General features: G+C 37.4%; 1 protein-coding gene across 4 annotated transcripts in view; it reads left to right on the plus strand.

Moving 5' to 3' along the window:
* CHN1 (chimerin 1) overlaps positions 1-25,221 on the plus strand; it is a 202,251-nt gene that overhangs the window by 104,497 nt on the left and 72,533 nt on the right. For 2 of the 4 annotated variants that reach the window (XM_005202319.4, NM_001113247.1), the window contains 1 exon segment: positions 13,800-14,088. The exons of 1 other annotated variant lie outside the window; for it this stretch is intronic. In XM_005202319.4, coding sequence (XP_005202376.1) covers positions 13,800-14,088 — 289 coding nt within the window. 4 annotated transcript variants of the gene reach the window in all.

Genomic DNA, 25,221 nt, shown 5'->3' on the forward strand with positions numbered 1-25,221 from the left:
TTACATTCTAAGCTCTTACTAGCCATTAAAAGTCAACAAGTACCAACCATAACTATATTGATGATTCTTTTTTTTTTTCTGGCCAGCAGGTTGATTATATCTGATGCCTAATATTGTTGGAGATATTAAAATATTTAAGAACAACTTTAGAAACAAAGCAATTACAAATTTGCTTTATTGCTTTCCATAACTAAAATCCTGGTCTAGTTGTATTTAAAATCTTATGAGAACAATATCCATCAGTTTAAAGTGAATCTTCTTGGTAGGAACTGAGACATTCAAACACAAAGGGGTTTGTGCTGTGTGATTCCATTTACATAAAACAATAGAAATTTATAGTGACCAAAAGCAAATAAGTCATTGAGTAGGACAAGAGATAGAGGTATAGGCTACAAAAGAACATGAACATACTTTTGGGGGTATTAAAAATGTTGCTGAATCTTGACTGTGGTAATAGCATCTGTCAAAACTCTTTTAATTATCCACATTAAATGGGTACAGTTTATTGTCTATAAATTATATATTAATAAATTGATTTTTAAAGCAAGGCATTTTATGATACATTTAATGTAGTCATTTGCAGATTGTTAATGACCTCTAGGTAATAAACTTAAAGCTATAAGCAAATTTAGGCCAGTCTCTGCTCATCTACAGTAGCATCCTACTTATCTGATGGTCAGACGGTTGGTAACCCCAGGTCTCCAAAGTATAGCCAAGAGACTGGGAAGTGCCTTTGAGGGGCTAAATAGTTGCACAGAGCCTGTATGTTTATAGTGAAAGAATGCTCAGGAATCCCCACTATAATCTATTTAATCTAGCTTTATATAAAATATTTTTAAACCCTTGTGTCTTTTTTCCAAGCTTACTGCAGATTAAGTAGTGAATTAAAAGATGAGCACAGGTGATAACCTGCAAAGAAGAATTTTTATTTTTTTGTATTTATTTTTTTTATTTGGCTGCACCAGTTCTTAGTTGTGGCAAATGGGTTCTAGTTCCCTGACCAGGGATCAAATCTGGGTCTCCTGCATTGGGAGCACTCAGTCTTAGCCTCTGGATCCTCAGGGAAGTCCCAGATTTTTAAAATATAAAGTTAGATTTAAGAACTGTAAGTTCAATAATTAGGGGCCATGTAGATCAGGGTAAGGCAACTCAATACACTACAATAGCCTCTGTGATATTTCTGTATTCAGACACCAAAATTTTAGTAGTACAGTCATTGTAATAAACCTGAACCTTCAAGAAAAACATTGAATCACAGTCTGTAATACTTAGTATTGTGTAGTTTATACAGAAATGACTAAATAAAAACATTTTGTTGTTTAAAGGAATTAAATAGTAGGAAGCTGGAAAACATATATGAACATGTGAGTTTGTGTTTGTACCGCCCCCCACACTTATTAAGCATTAACACATATATATAACTCCATGCTTTTGTAAACCTTTATAGTAGTGTGACTTTATCCTGAAGTTATAGGCTCTTGGAAACAATATTTTAATAAACTTTTAGTGGGACTGGTCACCAACTCTTGAATAAGCCAAATCTGTCTTTGTTATACAAATAGACTGATGTTTCCAGATCTTCCCTGGTTTTGATAAGATTATGATGTGTGTACGATACTTTTCTGTAAGTGAAAGTGAAGTTGCTCAGTCGTGTCCGACTCTTTGCGACCCCATGGACTGTAGCCTACCAGGCTCCTCCGTCCATGGGATTTTCCAGGCAAGAGTACCTGAGTGGGTTGCCATTTCCTTCTCCAGGGGATCTTCCCAACCCAGGGATTGAACCCAGGTCTCCCACATTGTAGGCAGACGCTTTACCGTCTGAGCATTGACTAGACACAATACTGTCTCTGATTTAATAGTAAAATGAAAACTGAGGGTAACAGAAGATACTATAATTGATTTACTACATTTAGAAGATTGTATTTCATTTATTTACTCCCAGTGTTGATATGGAAAGGAGTTCTTGTTATCCACATCATTACACTGAGAGATGTGTTACACCAGACAGAACTCTAGGAATCCGCTAATATTTTGGCAATTCTGTTGTTACATGCATTTTTTAGTATACTTTTTTTTTTTTACATATAGCTGGTCAACTTAAGGGAAAGTATTAATGAAGTCTTTACTCAGTCTGTTCAACTGTAATGAACCATTAACAATTTTTAAGACAGAAAGTGATGTGATAGGATCTGTCTTGGGATAAACCTTGGTAGCTGTAGGAAGAATGGGTGGAGTCTACATATATTCAAAAAGATCAATAAATAAAGTTTAAATGTAGAGGGAGTTCGAAGACTCTCAGGTAGTTATGAAAGTTTTGACAGGGTTGACTGGGTAGGTGGTGATTCTGTTAAGGGATATTAGATAGGAATGACTTTCTAAAGGTGTGGAAGAGATGAGAAAGTTGATAAGTTTGCTGGGGGAACATATTGATTCGATCATGCTTAGAGATGCTTGGGGAGAATGGCGTACATGAAATCAGGTTGGGCTTCCAGGGAGAGACTGTAAAGCAGTCTCTAAACAATGGATTGGGTTTTTTAAAAATTTGTTTTCTTTGGAATTGTTGGTTTGTGTATATTAGCCTGCCTATTTTACAGTTTTAGGAGCTTGGATCTCTTAATTGTTTCATCTATATTATGAGGGAGTTGGAGTAGACTTATCTTTCTCTTAACTTTAATCCACATAAGAATCACCTCAGAATCTTGTTAACAAGATTCTGTATCTGAAGGTCTGGGTGGGACCTGCAGGCCTTCCAGCAGCCATGTGTGGATGTGAGAGTTGGACCATCAAGAAAGCTGAGCACCAAAGAATTGATGCTTTTGAACTGTGGTCCTGGAGAAGATTCTTGAGAGTCCCTTAGACACCAAGGAGATCAAACCAGTCAAACCTAAAGGAAATCAGCCCTGAATATTCACTGGAAGGACTGATGCTGAAGCTGAAACTCCAGTATTTTGGCCACCTGATGCAAAGAGCTGACTCATTGGAAAAGACCATGATGCTGGGAAAGATTGAGGGCAGGAGGAGAAGGGGATGACAGAGGATGACATGCTTGGATGCACCGTTGACTCAGTGGACATGAGTTTGAGCAAACTCCAGGAGATAGTGAAGGACAGGGAAGCTTGGTGCTACAGTCCATGGGGTCGCAAGGAGTCAGACACAACTGAGCAACTGAAAAACAACAGGACAATCACAAAGATCTTTTCTGTCTCCAGAGTTTTATCTTTCAATCTTAAGGTTTTTTTTAAAGTAGGAGAAGCCGGAGTTCTTATACTTTATTCATTCAACATACATTTTTATTTTGTGATCGGCAGATGAACCAATAGGTATAGGTAAGGCTCAGTAAAAGCACATTATTAACTAATAGCTTTGCCAAGCTAATATTATAGTTCCAGAAAATTGTCACCTGGTTTTCTTTCATATATTTTTCATTGTATTATATGCATTTATTTTAACATATTCTCATTTTCAAATCTTTCATTGTACTTCAGTTAGCTATCAAGTTGAACAGTTGATTGAAATTTAGACATGTTTCTGTGATGGTGCAAACTTATACATATACCTTCTTTCTGGAGTAATGATACTGACATATACCTAAGTAAATTATCTTTCCCAGTCTTACTCAGTCACTCGTCAGTATAAAACACAACATCACTGCGTCACTCGTCAGTATAAAATACAACATCACTGCGTCACTTGTCAGTATAAAACACAACATCACTGCCTCTGTTACAAGGGAAAGCAGTGTTACTTGTGCATGTTTTTGACTCTGACATCCATTGACTTACCCCTGACATTCTGTATAATGATCATTAATTAATCAGAGATTATGATAGAATGAGGAAGTTGGGGGTTGGTAAGAATGAGTCAACATTCAGAAAACTAAGATCATGGTATCTGGTCCCATCACTTCATGGGAAATAGATGGGGGAACAGTAGAAAGAGTGTCAGACTTTATTTTTTTGGGCTCCAAAATCACTGCAGATGGTGATTGCAGCCATGAAATTAAAAGACACTTACTCCTTGGAAGGAAAGTTATGACCAACCTAGATAGCATATTCAAAAGCAGAGATATTACTTTGCCAACAAAGGTCCTAGGTCTAGTCAAGGCTATGATTTTTCCAGTGGTCATGTATGGATGTGAGAGTTGGACTGTGAAGAAAACTGAGCACCAAAGATTTGATGCTTTTGAACTATGGTGTTGGAGAAGACTCTTGAGAGTCCCTTGGACTGCAAGGAGATCCAACCAGTCCATTCTAAAGGAGATCAGTCCTGGGTGTTCATTGGAAGGTCTGATGCTAAAGCTGAAACTCCAGTACTTTGGCCACCTCATGCAAAGAGTTGACTCATTGGAAAAGACTCTGATGCTGGGAGGGATTGGGGGCAGGAAGAGAAGGGAATGACAGAGGATGAGATGGCTGGATGGCATCACCTACTCAATGGACATGAGTTTGGGTAAACTCCAGGAGTTGGTGATGGACAGGGAGGCCTGGCGTGCTATGATTCATGGGGTCTCAAAGAGTCGGACATGACTGAGCAACTGAACTGAACTGACTGAAGAATGAGTAGGTACAGGAGGAAGAGATGAGTAAAGAGCGATTTTACAAATTTAAGATTCAAGATACTATCACTAAAATTGTATGGTAAAGAGATTTTACCAGGGGATAAGCTTCTCCCTGCATTTAAGGAACTTTGGGGGCCTCTTGAAGACCAGTTAGTATGGTGGGACAGGTCTTCAAGACCAACCCTCCTTATCAAGTCTTTGCTTGGATTTGTTTTCATTCTAATAGTTCTGTTAAGTGGTATCCTAAAGACATAGAGGAATTCATCCAGCAGTTCATAAATAAGAAAGGTTCATGGATTTCATGGAAGTGAAATTCTAATACATGTAGTTCCTTTGTGAGGGATGGTCATTTATTAATATAAGTAAAAATCCTAGACATTTCTTAAAGATATCAACCTTTTACTTTAAATATTTATTTATTTGGCTGTGCCAGGTCTTGCAGCATTTGCGATCTAGTTCCCTGACCAGAGATCAAACCTGGGCCCCCTGCATTAGGAGCTCACAGTCTTAGCTACTGGACCACTAGGGAACTCTAAAAGGTATCAATATTTAAAAATACCCCCAAGTTAATATTATCATTCACTGACTTATTTTTTAAAGTGTATACATATATTTTAAAATTTCATGTATTTATTTTTGGCTGTGCTGGCTCTTCATTACCATGTGGGCTTTTTTCTAGTTATAGAGAGCGAGGGCTACCAGCTAGTTGTCGTGCTCTGGCTTCTCACTGCACAGCGACTTCTCTTGTTGCAGGGCACAAGCCCTAAGGCGTATGGGCTTCCGTAATTGTGCCTGCTGGGCTCTAGAGCAAGACTTAGTAGTTGTGGCACACAGACTTCGTTGCTGTGCGGCATGTGGGATCTTTTTGGATCAGGGATCAAATTCATGTCTCCTGCATTGACAAGTGAATTCTTTACTGCTAAGCTACCAAGGAAGGCCCCATTCATTGACTTCTAAACATTGTTTTTGAAATGAACATATGCCTTTATTATCAGGAGTGTCTTTCTGGTGTCTTTAAAGAATGGCTTGTCTGGATAGAGTATCCTCACTGTATGGTTATCACATCTCTGTTTTTTGACATTTATTGTTACTGTAGAGAAATCTGGAAACAGTCTTCCTCCTCCTCCCCGCCAGCCCTACCCTCCACCCCTATATGGACTGTTTCCTGCCTGGTGATCTGAAAATTCTTTGTTTTTCAAATTCAGTAGCTTAAACTAGGACATATTTTAATGTTGATAATTCTTTAATAAACTTATCCATCAGACAATGTACTCTTTCTTCTTGAGATTTAGTTCTTTTCCTCCTGGAATATTTCCCAAATTATATTTCTGCCTAAGTTTTCTGTTCTGTTTGTTGCCATCTGAACCTCAGGGGCGTTTTTTAATGTTGTATTTTCTTAATCTTCTGTGTTTGTTGTTGTTTAGTGGCTTAGTTCTGTCCAACTCTTTCATGGCCCCCCTGGATTGTAGTCCACCAGGCTCCTCTGTCCATGGGATTTCCCAGGCAGGAATATCGGAGTGGGTTTCCATTTCCTCTCCAGGGGATCTTGCTGACCCAGGGATTGAACCCGCATCTCCTGCATTGCAGGCAGATTCTCTACTGTCTGAGCCACCTGGGAAGCCCTCTGTGTGTGTAGTCTACCCCATAATCGATGTGCTGTTTTATTTTACTACTCTCAGTATGTTTCTTCAGGTCTTACCTCCATGCCGCCATTTTTAGTCTTGTTGATTCTATGCCCTACCATTTCTAGTCATTTATTGGATTTATAGTAATAGTATTTTGATACTTAGTTTCTCTCAGCTGTATAATCTTTTTCATGTCACTATTTTAAAAGCTGAGCATTGAATTCTCTTACTAAATTTATATTCTTAGATTCCATGTAAAGCACTTATAAGGAATCTGTTTCTTGTTGCTTTCTCTTTCAAGGTAAGGTCTTTGAGTTTCGTGTGGATGCTATGTTCTATGCTTTTATTCTTTAAACAAAAAAAATATTTTTGCCAGATCATGGTGGCATGAGGGATCTTAGTTTCCCGACCAGGGATTGAGCTTGTGTCCCCTGCAGTGGAAGTGCAGAGTCCTAGCCTCTGGGCCACCAGAGAATTCCTTCTTTGTACAAATTTACTATAAAGTAAACCATATAAAAATACATAAAACTTATGTGTACAGTATTAAAATAGATTACATTTAAATATACATACACGTACATAATCCCTACCAATCAAGTATTATACTTTAACGGTAGTCCAGACTTTGGACTACCATTGGTGGCTCAGACGGCAAAGTGTCTGCCTACAATGTGGGAGACGCGGGTTCGATCCCTGGGTTGGGAAGATCCCCTGGAGAAGGAAATGGCAACCCACTCCACTATTCTCGCCTGGAAAATCCCATGGACAGAGGAGTGTCTTGGGCTGCAATCCATGGGTTCACAAAGAGTCAGACACGACTGAGCGACTTCACTTCACTTTCCAGAAGGTTCTTATGTTTTGCTTTCTTATAATTATCTCTACTTTCCTCACTGCCGTTAACCACTAGACTCACTTTATAATTATCTTTTTCATGCTTTTGTTTATAGAATTACCATCCACATACACATTCTGATATAATGCAGTTGAATTTTGCCTGCTTTTGGTCTTTGTATAATTGAATCACACTGTATGTGCTGTTTTGTGACATGTTATTTTTTTCCCAGCATATTTTTTAAATTCATTCAGATTGTTGCATATATGTTTTCCTTGTTGTATAGTATTTTATTGTATTAGTCAGGGTTCTCCTAACAGAACCAATAGGATGTGTATGTATATGGAAGGAGACTTACCTCAAGAAACCTGCTCACATGATTGTGGAGGCTGGCAAGTCTAAGTCTGCAGTGTGGGCACGCAGGCCTGAGACCCAGGAGAGCAGATGATGCAAAGTCCAGTGGCAGTCTTCTGGGGAATTCCCTCAGAAAGATTGCTTCAAGGCCAGTCATTTTGTTCTATTTAGGTCTTCAATTGACTAAGACCCACCCAATTATGGAGAGTAATCTGCTTTACTCAAAGTTCACTGATTTAAATGTGAATCTCATCTGAAAACACCCTTCCAGTTAACCTAGAAAATTAACCACCACAGTATGTATACCACAGGATTTTTTTTGTTGTATTGGGAATTTATGTGGTTTCAAGGTTTAGGCATTTTTAGCATTGCTCCTGCTGTTTGTTTGTGTATTTCTTTCCTAGAGCACATAGTCATTTATATTGTATGGAGTATTACATAGGAATAAAATTGTTATGTCATAAGTATACATATATTCAAATTTACTGGATCATTTTAAACCATTTTGTTAAAAAGTATGCCAGGTATTGGTTTTATTAGCTGCTCTATATCCTTGCCAGTGGCTAATACGTCTGAGTTACAAAAGCTCACCATTGTGAAGATTTAATTTGTATTTACTGGACCACTCTTTGAGCATCTTTTCATGTTTACCCTTTTGATATGGGCCTATTTTTTTCCATTACGTAAACTTATTCTTCAGTTGTGATAAATTTTCCTGAATTACCTTTTAGATTTCTTCCCCTTCTATTTTCTCCATTCTCTTTTCAGAGCTCCTGTTACCTAGATGTTGGACTTCCTGGATTGATTATCTTATTTTTCTTCTATTTTTCATCTGTTTGTCATTTTGTTCTTCTTAAATATCTTCTCAACTTTATCTTTTATTTCTTCTTTAAATTTTTCATTTATGTTATATTTTCTTTTTCTGCTTATTTTTGTATTCTACATTGTTCCTTTTCTGTAGCATCCTAATACTTCTTGCTGAATCCTATTCAAGAATAGAAATATGAACTTTCCTACTTTGTTTCTTTTAGCATACTGATAATTTAAAAAATATTGTCATCTTTTGGTTTGTTTCAGCTTGTTTTGATTCCATTTGTTTGCCTTTATCCTTCATCAAAGAGATTTTCCTCAGATATCAGTTGATCCTCAGCCTACTGCTCATAATTTAAGTTTATTTGGCACTAAATGAATAGAACTAGACAGGAAAGAAAAGGAAGGACTGGAACAACACTATACATCAGTTGGACCTAACAGACCTGTACAGAACACTCATCCAACAGCAGCAGAATACACGTTCTTCTCAAGCACACAGAGAACATCCATATATCACATGTTGGTCACCAGACACATCTTAAGGAATGTAAGAAAACTGAATCATACCAAAAATCTTTTCCAGTCACAATGAAATGAAATTAGAAGTCAAGCAGTAGGAAAAATGGAAAATTCACAGACGTGTAAAAATTAAACAGCACACTCTTGGGTCAAAGGAGAAATCACACGGGAAATTAGAAAATATCTTGAGGCAAATAAAAACTAAAAAGTTGACTAGTAGTTCTGAGAGCTTGAGGGAAGCCTCCCAAATATAGGATGATGTCTCTATTTTATGTGTTTTCAGCTGAGCTGATAATATTTCCCAGGGAAGAATCTTCCATTCTTTTTTTAAGGAAAGAGAGATGAAGTCTCAGTCTTCAGTGTTTAAAACTCACTTAGTTTACAGGATGATATCTCTGCTTTCCAATCTGTCTGGTGTTCCTCAGTTCAAAATCTCCTTGATTTGCTATCCAGAGAACAGAGCTCAAGTCTTCCACCTGCGTGGGGAAGGGGACAAGATTGGTGAATGTGAGGGCATATCTGTTTCTTAAACAGATCTTCTGCAATAATTCTTCCATATCAGTTCCACCTTCCAGAGCTGCCTGGTGCCACCTTTGAAGGTTTAGTTAGATACACTTGTCTGCTCCTTTCCTCAGGATGATTTATTTTGCCAAGGGAATATCATCGTTGAGTTCACATATCTTAATATTTTGTCCCATTTTGCCATCCAGAATTGTACAGCAAGATAGGAAAAAAGTAGTATCCTAACAAAAGTTTTAGATGGAGAAAATATTTTGAAATTGTGTATAGCTATGTTCTCTCTCCCTCAGCCTTTCTTAGTTAATTTAAATTCATTTTTAGTATTCAAGTGAACGCCTCCTCATATTCTTGTCTCTCTTTTAACCTTCTTCCAAGAGTATGTTTATGATTAGAAGAATTTATGAGATATTTTACTACTAGCTTCTTTGACTCTAATAAAAATATACAAATATGTATTTATGATAAATAAAATTGTTTTTGTATGTTGGTTTCTGGAAATAGTTCTAACATTTTATTGTTAGCTTAGATAAATGTGTTGTATATGTTTTGTTTTCTGTTTGTTAACAGGAAACATCTGTTAGCTTAGAGCTTTCCTTTGAAGAGATACTTCCCAATACTTTGGGCTCAAATCACAACTAATTCTTTATTTCAGAAAAAAGTAAAGTAAGACCCCAAAGGTCATTCTTTGTATCTGTTTTCATCATTTTGTACCTTTAGACTGAGTTTTTCTTTTGTAAGTGCAGTTTACTTGCTAAAAAATAGAAAGGATGGTATTAAGGGTTCTGTTCACTTTTTAAAGTTCTTAGAATTATGTATTTTGAAATTCATCTGAATGTAAATGGGCACAGCATTAAAACAGTTTTTCAAAACATGAAAACCAAAACCTGAAGTCACTGGATAAAAAGGCATTCTTTCTAGAAAGTCATAATTATGTATAGCAGTAGCAGTACAGAACAGATTATTCTGGTCTTTCTTTTCTGTTAGCTGCAGTGCCACTTTGGAGAAAACAAATTTTCATCTTGTTGAACTCTATCTAGGTGAGAGTTGGACCTATACAGTTTTGAACACGTTCATCAAAAAATGAACAGCTATTTAAAAATAAGGGCAGAAGCAGAGGGTGAATATATGAAAAGATGAAAAGAATGTTTTCCTATAAACATTAAGGGAAAATGGTTTAGCATTAACAGGTTTTACAAATTAATATTCTGCTTTCAAGAGTTCAGTGTGTGTGTGTGTGTGTGTGTGTGTTAGTCTCTGTTATGTCTGACTCTTTGTGACCCCATGGATCAGGGCCTGCCAGGTGCCTCTGTCCATGAGATTCTCCAGGCAAGAATACTGGAGTGGGTTGCCATTCCCTTCTCCAGGGGATCTTCCCAACCCAGGGATCAAACCCAGGTCTCCTGCATTGCAGGCAGTTTCTTTTCTGTCTGAGCCACCAGAGTTATCGCTGGGTCCATTTAAAACATCCTGCTTTCAATACAAGTATATATACTGACCTCTTTTCTCTGAAATTGGAAACCTAACTCCCAAGGCCCTGTGGAAGGACTCTTCCAGCTTCTCTCCTCCCCTCTTTGTGCTCTGTTTATAGTTCCACTCAGTTAACCACATAGTATAAACCTGGGGCATCCTGAGTGAAAAAACTCACAAGGAACTCCTCTTTGCCTTTCATTGGCTGTAAAGTCAACCAGTGCAGATGTTCCTACACAACCAGTTTTACTTCAGTACCTATTATTGAATTAATTTTGTTTTACTTTATTGTTTGATAATCATTCTGTTATTCTCTGCAGAAGTCTAAGCTAGCAAAGGAGACAGGAGACTGCAGTTGAACCTACTATCTACAGTTGACCCTTGAACAGTGTCATGAATAGGGATGCCTACTCTCTGCTCAGTGAAAATCCACATATCACTTACAGTTGGCCCTCTCTATCTGTGATATCCACTATCAGATCTGCGGATTCAGCCAGCCTCAGATAATGTAGTGCTTGCTATAGGATTTACTGTTGAAAAAACCCAAGTCATCAGTGCAGTTCAAACCTGTGTTGTTCAAGGGTTAACTGTATGTAACTTTATCTTAAATATTCTTATGTAATCCTCACAGTCAAGTAATGTTACTTTGTATAGAGTAATGTTATTCCTGTATCTTGGTGCAGAATCTGAAGAATGATTTTCCCAAAATCTCCTCACTGAGTGGCAGATCCCAGGATATAAACTTAATTTGTCTGATGCAAAAGCCTGAAGTTTTTTGTTAAACACAAAGGAACCAGGACTTGCCTTCCCCTGTCCAAACCCTCTTTCAAGACTGCAAAGGTCTTTTGTACTGGGACATAAACAATAACTCAGATCTTATGTGGGTTTGAGTGTATATGTTAGATCTTGTTAAACATTGAGTTTCTTGGTTTTCATAATGTGAGGGGGATACTGGACTGACTTGGTTTCATGTATCACTGTATAGAAATGTAACTTTTCTGTATATGAATAAGGTCATATATATTATTATAATCATTTTTTAGAAAACCACCTAAAGATAAACTTGTTAAAATTCAGCATTTCGTCTTGTCTTTGTGTTGGAAGTTGGGAATCATGCACACATCTCTTAAAGTCACTAAGTTGAGAACAAACTTACTTAGACTTTTTTGCCCAATAACATAGAAGTAGCCAGGAAACCCCTCCTTGAATGGCTTGGAAAGAGCTTCATTGTAAAAGGTCAATAAGTCTAACCTTAGATTTCCACTTTTTCAGTTAACCATCCCACCCCTGTGAGGCCAGTTCAGCCATCTTCCCTTCTGCCCTCTGCTCCCATACTTAGCAGATTTCAGAAGACAGTTGAGTGACAAACACCTGCCACTGTTGCTTAGATGGTCTTTAAGTGCCATGCACATTGTGAAACTGCTTATTTGTAAAATCTTAAGCCCCTGTGGAATAAAATGGTCTAATCCCTTACTGAACTGCCTTGAATGCAAGTGAAATATAAAAGAGCTTAATGTTAAACAATACTGTGTTTATTGCTGTATGAACCTTACAAAAATTATAAAGTGGCTTTCTATGTTTATTTTGCAGTAACAGTGAATATTAGTGAAGAGGAAATAATAAAAGCAGTGCATTTAACTCAAAAAAAGTGTATATTTAACTTTGGTATAGAAATTTTACCTTCCAACTTTTTAGACATACATCATAAGGGAAATTTACTTGGGAGAAATATCTCTTTAACGTTAGAGGAAAATGAGAATGGGAAGTGGAATTATATGGATCATTCACTTGAATATAAACTAAAATTTAATTGCTTTTAAAGAACCAAAAGCTAGATCAGTTTTATTTTAGAAGAAGGACCAGCATGTATAGAATATTGGGTTCTATATTAAATAACTATTAAAGTCTAATTTGAATGACAGAATCAGAGATACCTCAGGCCATTATTTAAAAAAAAAAAAATGATTCATTTTGTAGGGCACATTTAAACTGAAATCTTAAGAAAATTCTCACTTCTGTCTTCTTGAAATGTAACCTATACCAGAATAGTATTGTTGCATAAGTTTGCAGTTCTATTTAAACACTTAAACAGCTATTAATTTAGTGTTTAGTTCATCTCTGTTCTGTGTATTTTTAACAGTGAAATTAAATATATCCTTTCTGATTTGTTTGGTTTTAAATTAGGCTCACCCAGGGCTATCTTCCAGAGACTGTGAGATGGCCCTTAGTGCCTTTTGGCATCAGCTTTTATTAAAGTCAGTGCATGTTCTTGTCTTTGTCATCTTGGAAGGACATTAGGCTAGTTGTGCCAACTTGGATCCATTTCTGAGGTTTACCGCAGGAAGCAAAATACTGAAATTATCATAAACCATTCTTCTTCAGTTTTTTTTTAAATGCCACTGAAATGTGACTCTGAAGTAAAAATAGAATTTCTCGAGTCCAGTAGTTTATGACTTATATGCCCTGTATGTATTCCAAGCATCTCTTGCCCAGACTCAGCATGCAGACAGAAGGATGACTATGTAAAAGAGAAGAGCGTGTCCTTAACCCACGGCTCAAAATAGCATAAGTGTGTTTCTGTGCCATCTTGCTCTACCTATGACTCAGGTTCTGGAATCAGCTCTTCTTTAAATGATTGCTGGCATCACACCTAGGTGAGCCCTTAGTGGTGCTTTCCCACTAAAAGACATGAATGCTGGGATCCGAAGTATATTGAATACTTTTACTGATCAACTTGGAAAGAACATGCTAATACAGAAATGTCATATATAGTTGACCAGTTGATTATTGACTGTGTTCTAATAGTATATGAGGTTTATTTTCCACTGTTTTTCCTAGAGTCATAATGAAGTGGCTTAAAAAGATAAATAAGAACAAAATTTACCTTCTAGGGTAGGCCTGCTTTGGTCTAATTATCCCTCATTGTTGCAAATTCATTCTTTGTGTTCAAAAGTTTAACTTTCCATATTCCAGATGATTCATAGAGATTAGTCACAGTTTATTTAAACAAACAAAGAAGACACACACAGAGCAATAGTTTTAAATTTTTTTTTCGGAAAGAATTCACTTGCTTACTTTTCTTAAAAACATCTTTCCCATTTCATTGAGGCAGATTTGGAAGTCAAACCAGAAACTTCAGGCTCTACTACGATGGAAAGCACTTTGTTGGGGAGAAGCGCTTTGAGTCCATCCACGATCTGGTGACTGATGGATTGATTACTCTCTATATTGAAACCAAGGCAGCAGAATACATTGCCAAGATGACGATAAACCCAATTTATGAGCACATAGGATACACAACCTTAAACAGAGAGCCAGCATACCAAAAACATATGCCAGTCCTGAAAGAGACACTTGATGAGAAAGATTCTACAGGCCAGGATGGGGTGTCAGAGAAAAGGGTAAGCTACCATGAAACCACACTTTATCTTCTTCTGTTTGGGGTCCTTATAAGAAAACCATTATTGCCAGAAGAGATTGACTTCTCCATGGTGCTTTGGAAAGGGTGTGCCTTTTCCTTAATGTCTAGTTTCTGTGATGCTGAGTTTTGCATATATCTGATTCTTACTCAGTTAAAATATGTCAGGTGTGTTTTTGTACTCCTGATTATTTCTTGTTTTATCAGTTTTAAAAATTTGTTGGAAAAATGGCCAACAAATTTTATAGTAAAAAAGTTTGAGTCTTAATCAGAAGCATAACTTGTACTAGCTATATTACATAAAAAAATTAAGGGGGTTACATTATCAGTTTGTTTTCTTTAAAAGTAATTTACTTTATAATTAGTTTTCTTCTTTAGAAGATTGATAGATAACATGTATTTTTAAATATACATGGTTAAATTCAGTTTTTCAATAACTGTTACACTATTTTGAGAATCAGTCTTGAGTAACAGGAGAATTTACCTCTTTATGGACTTAGAAAGTAAAGCAGGAAGATATACTTTTCTATCATTATGAAAGACAGTTTAAGGTTTTCATTTGTCTTAATTGTAATATATTTAAGGTTAACATCAGAACCTTTAATTCCTTGGCATTAAAATAATTTTACCTTGAAAATTGTCCCTAGTCTCCCTTTAATCCCCCAAGAAAAAGAATGAGAATTTCCTTATATTTAATATTGTGTGGGATTTAGTTGGGAAAGTTTTATGTTTTCTAATTGTAATTGTTTTAATGAATTCTTATATTTTTGAGTATCTTAAGTTGCCATATTAAATAAATGTATTATATAGTGATTTGAGCTTGATTCTGTCACCAAATAGATTTGTGCGTAAATTCTAAAATTTTACCAGTTGCGTGAACTTCAGCAAGTTACTTAAATTCTCTGTGCTTTAATGTTCTTTATTTGTAAAATTGTAATAATATTCAGCTTTGGAGGATTGACTGAGATAGTATGTATAAAATAATCAGACACTTTGTGTTGTGACACAAAGTAAGCACTCAACGTGAGTTTGAGGGGAATGTTACTATGACAGTCATATTACCTCAAGGCAGGATTCTAAAATATTGAATGCTTTCCATTATCTTGGAGTATTTAGGTACAGAATGGAAATTTCAAATGTGCATTGTCTAACCTAAATCTTAATTTCTGGCAGATCTTAGAGTGGCATTTTGTGGCTACAGAGAAACCAACATATTAAATTATAGACTATAGCAAATGGTTTTTATATACTTAAATTTGTTAGGAACTACAGATCTTTTTTGGAAGTAACCAGAATTTAGAATCCTAAGTGCATGCTGCATTTAATATTGTTCTTTGCACTCGAGTTCCCATTTTCTCATTTTTATTTTTCATTCATGGCATTTTTTTAGTAATGCTTGTATTTAAATATCTAGCACTGATATTATGTTATGAAGATGTGTCTAGAATATTCTAAGTTAACATCTGTAAAATATTTTTTTAAATGTCTGTAAGTCTTTCAAATTGGGTCAGCCTAATGATAAACTTTGTTGATGTGTTCTGTATACATTTTTCTACATTAAGGGACTCAAGTTAAAGACACTTAGTTATTTAACATTAACATAGGGCTAGTCATTTAACCTCATAGTGCCTTGGTTGCCCCTCCTACACAGTGAAAATAATATTCACAGAGGCAAGAGACTGAGGTATAGCTAGCGCCTGAAAGAAGCTTTTAGTTCTAAGAGCCATGATGCCCTCTATATTCTGGCAATATTACCTGTATCATTACCTGGATTTTTGTGCTGAAGGCCAGTGGCATAGAGTGAAATAGCTGGCCCTGGAAAGTGTTTCTCTTCAGCAACCCTTGATTAAGAATCATCTTTTAAAAACTACCTCTTTGTTTTAAGCTGCATGCATCTTAAATCTAGTTGTCTTAAAATCTACTCACTCAAAACTAGATTTATTTTATTTACAGGTGTCATCCAACAGGGCAGGGATGATGACCTGTTCAACAGCTTGAAACATTGATTCCCTGTCACAGTGGATGACATTTGTAAGTAAAGACAATCATGTTTAAATGGTTTAAAATACCTACTGACACAAGTGCACTTTGATAAATATTTTACTGGGTCCTGAATAGCTAAATCCCCTTATCCATCACTCCTTTTTCTCAGAGGTGGAAGATGTTGGCTTTGCAGGAGCTAGTATACTGTTATGGAAAGGATACGAGCATTGGAATTAAGAGCTAGGTTCTGCTACAGGCATTGTCACTGGGGCAAGCTTTTTTCACCTCTCTTGAGACTGTGTTTCCCCCTTTAAATAAGAGGGCTCTGGACTAGATGACATCCACGGTTTGGTTTATATAGTCTATGATCCTTCTGGAGGCACAGGCTTTGTATGAGAACACAGCACAGGAAAGAGCACTAAAGTGAAGTCTAGAAAGGTGAAATCTGTTTCCAGTGTATCTACTAACTGTATGACCTTGAGACAAATCCCTAACCTGTCTGAACTTCATTTTTTCAATATATAAGACAAGGGTTTTTCTACAAAACAGTAGTTTACAGGATTTTAATAAATACTGCAGAAAGGGTTCTGTGCTCAAATAGGTTTGATAAAAATGAAGTTTTTTTTAAAAAAATAAGCTTAATCATTTCTTTTCTGTAGACTGTACAGCTTTGCTAATCCCTAATGTACATTGTGACACTCAAGAATTCTCCCAAACTTATCTGAGTCACCTTACCCCTATTCAGAACATTTTGGAGAATAATGTTTCATGAAACCCACTTTGGGAAGTTTTGAGCCAGATGATCTCTTAAGGTCTTTCTTTGTTCTAGAATTGAAGGATGAGAATTCTACATGTGTTTTTTTCAGTCCTTAAGGTATTTAAGTTGAGTGTCTGAGCTTTTGTGGAAGGTTGACAGGATGGATTTTTTTTTTAACATGTATTATTATTTGTTATTTTGGCTGTGATCGGCCTTCATTGCCACACACAAGTTTTCTCCAGTTGAAGTGAGTGAGCAGGGACCACTCTGTGTGGTGCAGCACGCACTTCTCATTGTGTTGGCTTCTCTTACTGCAGAGCACAGGCTCTAGGCACGTGGGCTTCAGTAGTTGCAGTGCATGGGTTCAGTAGTTGTAGCACACAGGCTCGGTTGCTCTGTGGCATGTGAGATCTTCCTGGGCCAGGGATTGAACCAGTGTCCTTTTCATTGCGAGGCAGATGCTTAACCACTAGGCCAACAGGGAAGCCCTGGCAGGATGGCTTTATGGCCATAACATTTTTTTTCCCTAAAAGGTTGTTTTGTTTGTTTATTTTTAATTATTATTAACAATATTAATAATTAATATTTATTATAAATGGAGGCTAATTACTTTATAATATTCTGGTGGTGGTTTTTGCCATACATTGACATGAATCAGCCATGGGTGTACATGTGTCCCCCATCCCAAACCGCCCTCCCCCTCCCTCCCCATCCCATCCTTCTGGGCTGTCCCCGTGCACTGGCTTTGAGTGCCCTGTTTCATGCATCAAACTTGGACTGGTCATCTTTCACATATGGTAGTGTACATGTTTCAGTGCTATTCTCTCAAATCATCCCACCCTCGCCTTCCCTCACAGAGAACAGTTTCTTCTTCCAAGTAATGAATATAGTGCACTTGCTTCAACAGGTCCTGGACTATGGCAGAACACAGTGGTTTTGTGATGATTCTGCACTTACTAGTAATGTGGCTTTACATTCTCCAAAACCATGCTTTTGAAAATGTCTCCTGTAACTGTTAATAATGCATGTTGTCAAATAAAATACATAATTTGCATTTCAAAAACCTACAGTCAGTCAGAACTCTTGACTCTAGCCAGAACCTCTTTCCTTTTGGATTAATCCTCTAAGCTCAAAACCTGTCTCATATATAAGGATAGCCTGTGATGGCAAGAGGGGGCAAAATCAGCTTGTTGGTTTTATGGAAGTTCACCAAGCTAAATAACCTATGTGTGTCTGTGTGTATATACATGTTTCCCTTCCCTAGAATTTTGGAATGAGTGCAATTCTTGATATGTTTATATATATAAACATATATGTAAAATATGGTATATATGGTATGTATATATGGTGTATATATAATTTAAGGAATTTCCTGTACATTAAAAATTTTTTTTTTCAAAGACTTCTTTGGGGATCCCTAGACTGCATACGTATTACAGAGCTTTGTTGAAATGAAAGCCCTACCAAAAATGCTATAACTGCTGGAATTCTTTGGTTAGCTTCGTAAAGTGACAGGAGTTTTTATCCCCTGGGAAAGCAGACGGAGCATGGACTGTCTGGTTTGCTAATTGTCTTAGTCTCCCACAAAGCCACTCTTCCCAGTGTTTTTACTTTGCTTAAAAATACATAGAGCACATTTTCTGTTTCTGTATCATCTCAATGTAGAATTCATAAGAAACCCAAACTTAAATTTAATCATTATAAAAGTAACAATATCAGAGAAGTGGGCAGCATGAAATAGTCTGAAGAAAACCATTTGATTACTGGATTTTGTGTTTTCTTGGCCTCTGGGGCCTCTTTTTCTTCCTTGCTCCTCCCCACGCTATGCTCCTCTTGTTCTCCTTTACTCTGCCTTTATCCTCATCCATCCCTCTTCCCCTTGTCAGGTGTCTCGTGTGGTTGGTTCAAGGTTAGGATCAGTTGTTCAGGGAGAACAGACCCTTAGAGAACTGCCGCATGGGCCCAGCGTCACTTATTTGTATTAAAAAATCAATTGAGTAATTTATGAGGAGACTATAACTTCCATACAGAACTTCTCATAGTGGATTTGTCCTCTTCTCAATGACCTTCTTAAGAAATCAAGTACAGTTTTTAAAAGAAAGAGCCTGCGTGATCAGTGTATATGCTAAGTCACTCAGTCGTGTCCGACTCTTTGCCACCCTAGGGACTGTAGCCCACCAGTCTCCTCTGTCCGTGGGATTCTCCAGGCAAAATACTGAAGTGGGTTGCCATTTCCTCCTGGGAAAAATGGCATTTCCTCCATCTTCCCAACCCAGGGATCAAACCTGCTTCTCTTACGTCTCTTGCATGGGCAGGCGGATTCTTTACCACTAGTGCCACTTGGAAGCTGGCATGGTCAGTGTATATATATACAGATATGTGTGTTCTTAGCAAGCCCTTAATCTCCCTAGATCTCAGTCTGCTGTAGTCTTTAATACTCATAACCACCAGTGCAATGGAATCCATAGACCTTTTTTTTTTAAAGACTACAGTAGGTCTATGGATTCCATTGCACTGGTGGTTATGAGTATTAATGAGATTTTGTAAAGTGGCCTTCCTTGTACGTGACACGTTATTGCCCTCTAGGCTCAGAGTGATCACCAACCAGATGCCGATTCATGGTCTCAGTACTGTTCCCCCATCTTCACTAGAAACAGCATGTGTAGGATACTCTTCAAGATCTGTCTTTTCAGTGCTTCATCGGCCCTCTGAGTTCACAAGATAACATCCAAAGGCTCCTACTCGCTTCATCACAAAGTGGAGTCTCTTAATAAGACTGTCATTTTAGTTGTAATGTTTTTCAGGTCATGTGTTTTTAGGGAAATACGGGCTACAAAGGAATTGTTGGTATGTAGTAGTGATTGCAAAATACTATAAACTTGTTGAAGTTAAATTCTATCACTGTGGACTCTTTGCTTTCTTATCTGTAATAAGAACTAATCTGTAACAATGACAGAGAGTTCTTATGTGCAGGGAGGAAGATCTTCTCTGCCCTGCTGGAGTCTTGAACCTGAGCCAGGAGCACTGAGCCAGCCCTCTTCTGATCACCAGCTGTCTCTCTTGCCATTCCTCTATGACCTGGGCTGGGTCCCATGGCAGGTGTTAGTCACAGTCAAATTGACGGGAAAGTAGGGTGTCCCCTGCTCTCAGAATCTTTAGAATGTCTCTGTGCATCAGGGAACGCCATTCTTCATTCCACAGATACACCATCTGATATATGGTATATATATAAAATATATATTTTCTAGACAGTTTTAGAAAAATTGTCTTTGTGACATGAAGTAGCTTGTGAAGGGCGGTGGATGGAGACACATCTTTAGGGATATGCTCAAAGAAGCCGACATGGCAGAGGGGCGTCTCCCCAAACTCACAGTACCAGTCATGTGTCAGGACAAGCTAGACCCCACCAGAAAATCTCATGCTTGAAATAATTGATGAAAATTCAAATGTGACCCAGGAAATTGTTTGTGTGAATCTCATCTGTCCTTCAATAATATCACCCACAGAAAGGATTAGTAATTGAAAGCCATTAGGGAAAACCAGATGGAAAGAGGAAGATGGAAGATAAACATCAGTTCCTCAGCTCCAAAGAACCAGGCCAACGGAAGACCAAATTATAATTTTCCAAGCCAGCTGCAGTTTTGGAAGATTTCTGTGTCTGGGCCAATTAAATAAATAAAATAACTCTTAAATCACTGGTTTGAGGGTTTGAAAAGGAAGCTACTAGAAATTCTTTCACAATTGCTATTTTAGAGCCTTTAGAATTTTGGTGAGGAAATAATCATTGGTGGTAAGATCCCCATTCATTAGCTTCATGGAACAGAAATCAACTCTGCTGACCTCGTTGGTCACAGCATTTGGGGTCCCAAGCAAGTAGAGGCTGTCATGGGATAATCTGGCCTTCCCATGTTGCTGTCTAACTTTGTGGACCCATTCTAAAAGAGTCAGCTCACTAGTTTTAGTAAATACTTATATCATACCTTATGTTCAATGATTTGGATCTGTAATTTTCATCTTCTGCTTTTTGCTCCATATTTTCCCCTTCTATTTGAAGTCATCCTCTCTCCCCCTACTTCCCTGGTGGCTCAGGTGATAAAAGTGTCTGTCTACAATGTGGGAGACGTGGGTTTGATCCCTGGGTCGGGAAGATCCCCTGGAGAAGTAAATGGCAACCCACTCCAGTTCTCTTGCCTGGAAAATTCCATGGATGGAGGAGTCTCGTAGGCTACAGTCCATAGGGTCGCAAAGAGTCGGACACGACTGAGCGACTTCACTTTCACTTTCTCTCCCCCTAATATTTAGACTCTTGGAGACTGATAAGTCATAGCTATGGCTTGAGCCTTTTTGTGAGTTATGAAAACTTAATGTTTTTTATATGGCCTCCTAAGTTAGTCCTTAACTCTTCATGGTTTCCTTGAAGTTACCTTTGTTGCTCAGTCGTTTCCAACTCTGCGACCCCATGGACTGACTGTATCACGCCAGGCTACCCTGTCCTTCATTATCTCCTGGAGTTTGCTCAAATTCATGTCCATTGGATCAGTGATGCCATCCAACCATCTCATCCTCTGTCATCCCCTTTTTCTCCAATCTTTCCCAGCATCAGGGTCATTTCCAGTGAGTCAGCTCTTTGCATCAGGTGGCTAAAGTATTGGAGCTTCAGCTTCAGCATCAGTCTTTCCAATGAATATTCAGGGTTGATTTCCTTTAGGATTGACTGGTTTGATCTCCGTGCAGTCCTCGGGACTCAAGAATCTTCTCCAACACCACAGTTCAAAAGCATCAATTCTTCGGTACTCAGCCTTCTTTATGGTCCAGCTCCCACATGCATACATGACTACTGAAAAATCATAGCTTTGACTAGACAGAACTTTGTTGGCAGAGTGATGTCTCTGCTTTTTAATATGCTGTCTAGGTTTGTCATAGCTTCCAAGGAGCCAAGTGTCTTTTAATTTCATGGCTGCAGTTACCATCTGCAGTGATTTTGGAGCCCTCAAAAATAGTCTTTCACTGTTTCCATTGTTTCCCCTTCTATTTGCATGAAATAGGACTGGAGGTCATGATCTTAGTTTTCTGAATGTTGAGTTTTAAGCCAGCTTTTTGACTCTCCTCTTTCACTTTCATCAAGAGGCTTTGTAGTTCCTCTTCGCTTTCTGCCATTAGATTGGTGCCATCTGCATATCTGAGGTTTTTATATTTTCCCCACCAATCTTGATTCCAGCCTGAGATTTATCTAGCTATAACTTGAACAAGTTATCATAACTGGTCAGAAATGCTCAAACCTGAGTTTTATATTGGAGTTATTAAGATTCTTTCAATAGCAAGTTATAGATGTCTCTAATGGCTACTACTTGTACCCTTGTTTGTATATCTTTTTTAAAATTTTTGTGCTGCTACATTACAGTAACTTGAATGAATCAACCCTGTTATCTTCTATTTCCTTAGCTTCTAGAACCATCCAGTGAAAATCCACTAATGCTATAGATTTGCTGGTGACCTATTTTATATTATTTAATTTTCTCTCTCATACAACTTAAACATTTTCCTTGATGATTTCTAAGTTTCTGTACTTATATACCAGCAATGTTTGATGAAAGGTCACCTTTGCTGTCGAATTTCTCTCCAAAAGCAGAAGCTTTAATACAAGCTGCAGATTGTTTAGCACCTTCTTAAGAGATTTACAACTCCTTCTTCTTGCCCACTCAACAGGAAGGGACCCCTAAGTGTGGGTATATTCATAGTTTGCATCATAACTTTAGAATGACTCAGGGCTGTTGTGCAAGTTCATAGTAAGGAAACAACTGATGCCCTAGCTCTTGAGAAAGTTCTTTTTTTCTATAAATGGGGGAAACTCTACAAATGAACCCATACCTCTTTATAGGCTCATTTCCCAAGAATTCTTTATAAGTGAATTTTATTGAGTATCTTTTACATACTGTAAAATGTACTCAGTTACATGTACAATTTGGTGACCTTTGACAAATGTATGCACCTGTGTAAAGCCCCACCTGCAATCAAATATAGAACATTTCATTGCTCCAGAAAGTCCCAAGTGTCCCTTTGTAGAAAATCCCACCCCTCACCTCCTGCCTAAGGCCACTACTGATTAGATTTCCATCAGGACAAGAAATGTGTTTAATGGTTGATATGACAGGTGACGTCCTATTTAATGTTTTAGTTTTCTACATTTATAGCACTTCTGACCTCTTTTTTTTTTTTTTTTTTTACTTTTTACTTATTTTTAAACTTGTCATCTTATTATTTTTAAATACCTATCTTCCTGATCTCTGTTAGATACAAAATTTTTCAGGTCATGTATTTTTAGGGAAATATAAGCAACAAAAGAATTGTTGATATGTAATAGTGAGTGCAAGATACTAGAACTTGTTGAAGTTGAATCCTATCACTATGGACTCTTACTTTTTAACCCATAACAAGGAGTTTAATAATGTTGGGGGCATAGTCAGAGAGGGCTCTTAGATGCAGGGAGGAAGAATCTGCTGGCATCTTGGACCCGAGCCAGAAGCACTGAGCCAGCCCTCCTTTAACCACTGGCTGTCCCCCTTGCCATTCCTCTCTGACCTGGGCTAGGGCCCATGACAGGTGTTAGTCACGGTTAAGTTGACGGGAAAAGGTGTCCCCTGCTCTCTGTGAACTGTACTACATGGTCTGAGGTATAATAATGAGAAAAACTACCATTTCTGCTTCCTCCTCCCAGTCTACTCCAAGGAAAAAAAGGCATTCTTTGTGGCAGTGATATGCTTCCAAAATTCCCTGTGGAACACCACTAAAGCATTTTTTCCAGCTTTGTAGAGACTGCTAAAGCACTTAGATTTTTCTGTCTACAATCCTTGAAAGCATGCAGTTGTAACCCATTCAAGAGTCCTGTAGACCAGAGTTCTCTGCCCAGTCCCAGTGAAGAATGACATTCTCTTGTGTAACAAGCTTCCATGGGGAAGACTATATAGGTCACATAAAACTCCTGGAGAAATGGTTATAACTTTTCTCCCATCTCCCTCAGAAAAGCCTGTTGGAATGGGAGTGAATGAGAAAAGTGAAAAACAGTAAGAATATTAAAAATCCCAGTATATCCTGCTATTGACAGGTTAACATAACCAATAATATTCTGCTGTCTGCCCTTCAGACAGCAGCCAAACTGAGTGTTTTATATGTGAGTGTGTTTGTATATGTGAATGTGTGTGTGTGTGAGAGAGAGAAAGAGAGGGCCAAACATGTATCATTTACAGTTACCAGTTCTAAATTAACAAAGCTTTTAAGAGGAAAGGATTTCCATTAAATTCCATCTGCAGGATATACAAGAAGGACTTTTCTGAAACTGTTACTTAAACCAGAAATATATTACAGTCTTGTGGACTTAACATTCAAATTTGCCACTTATTTCAGTGTGAATAGTAAACTTCCTTCGTTTCCTTTTAGATAAAGCACCACCCCCCCTACCAATGCCTTTGCCAATGATTATGTCTGATGATTGCCTAATTAATTTGCCTAATTAATGATTATGACTTATGCTTTAGAAGCAGTGTTCATAGTTACTGCAAAAGGGCTTTGTTTTTTTTTTTTCTATTTTAGATTTTTATTTACTTCTCATTTTTTTAAGCTACCCAATTTTTATTCTTTTTGTAGTTTTTAAATTAATTTTTATTGAAGTATAGTTGCTTTACAGTGTCTTGTTAGTTTTTGCTGTACATCAAAGTGAATCAGTTATACATGTACATGTATCCACTCTTTTTAGGATTTCCTTCCCATTTAGGTCACCATAGAGCTATACAGTAGGCTCTCCTTAGTTATCAGTTTTATTTATAGTAATGTATATATACGTCAATCCTAATCTCCCAATTCATCCCACCCCCGCTCTGCACTTGGTAACCATAGTTTGTTTTCCACATCAGTGACTCTGTTTTGCTTTGCAAATAAGTTCATCTGTACCATTTTTCCAGATTCCACATATAAGCAGTATTATTTGAGTCTTGTTCTCTCTTTATGACTTCCTGCTTTTTTAAATTCATAGTGATATTGGGCTGTAAACAAGGGGTTTTCACTTTGGGTTTCATACAAGAATATTCTAAACTTTTAAGCTAATTTAATTTTTTTCACTCCAAGAATGTGTAAATAGTAATGGATTCTTAACATTTGACTTAGTGTTAACTCATAAAAGAAGTTCTGTAGCCCTGTAAGCTAATAACTTTGAAGCAGTCCACAGCAACTAGTTCAAATGCCCTGTTTCTGCTATTCCCTTTCTCCCTTAATTCCTTATTTTTTGAGATTTGTTTTCCATAAAGATCCACCTTTACTCGTCAGATAGAAGCACTTCAGAAGGAGCTTTGATTATCACATATTACCTTCTGTTTATCCAGCCCC

This window comes from Bos taurus, chromosome 2 (assembly GCF_002263795.3).
Source record: "Bos taurus isolate L1 Dominette 01449 registration number 42190680 breed Hereford chromosome 2, ARS-UCD2.0, whole genome shotgun sequence".
NCBI lineage: Eukaryota > Metazoa > Chordata > Mammalia > Artiodactyla > Bovidae > Bos > Bos taurus.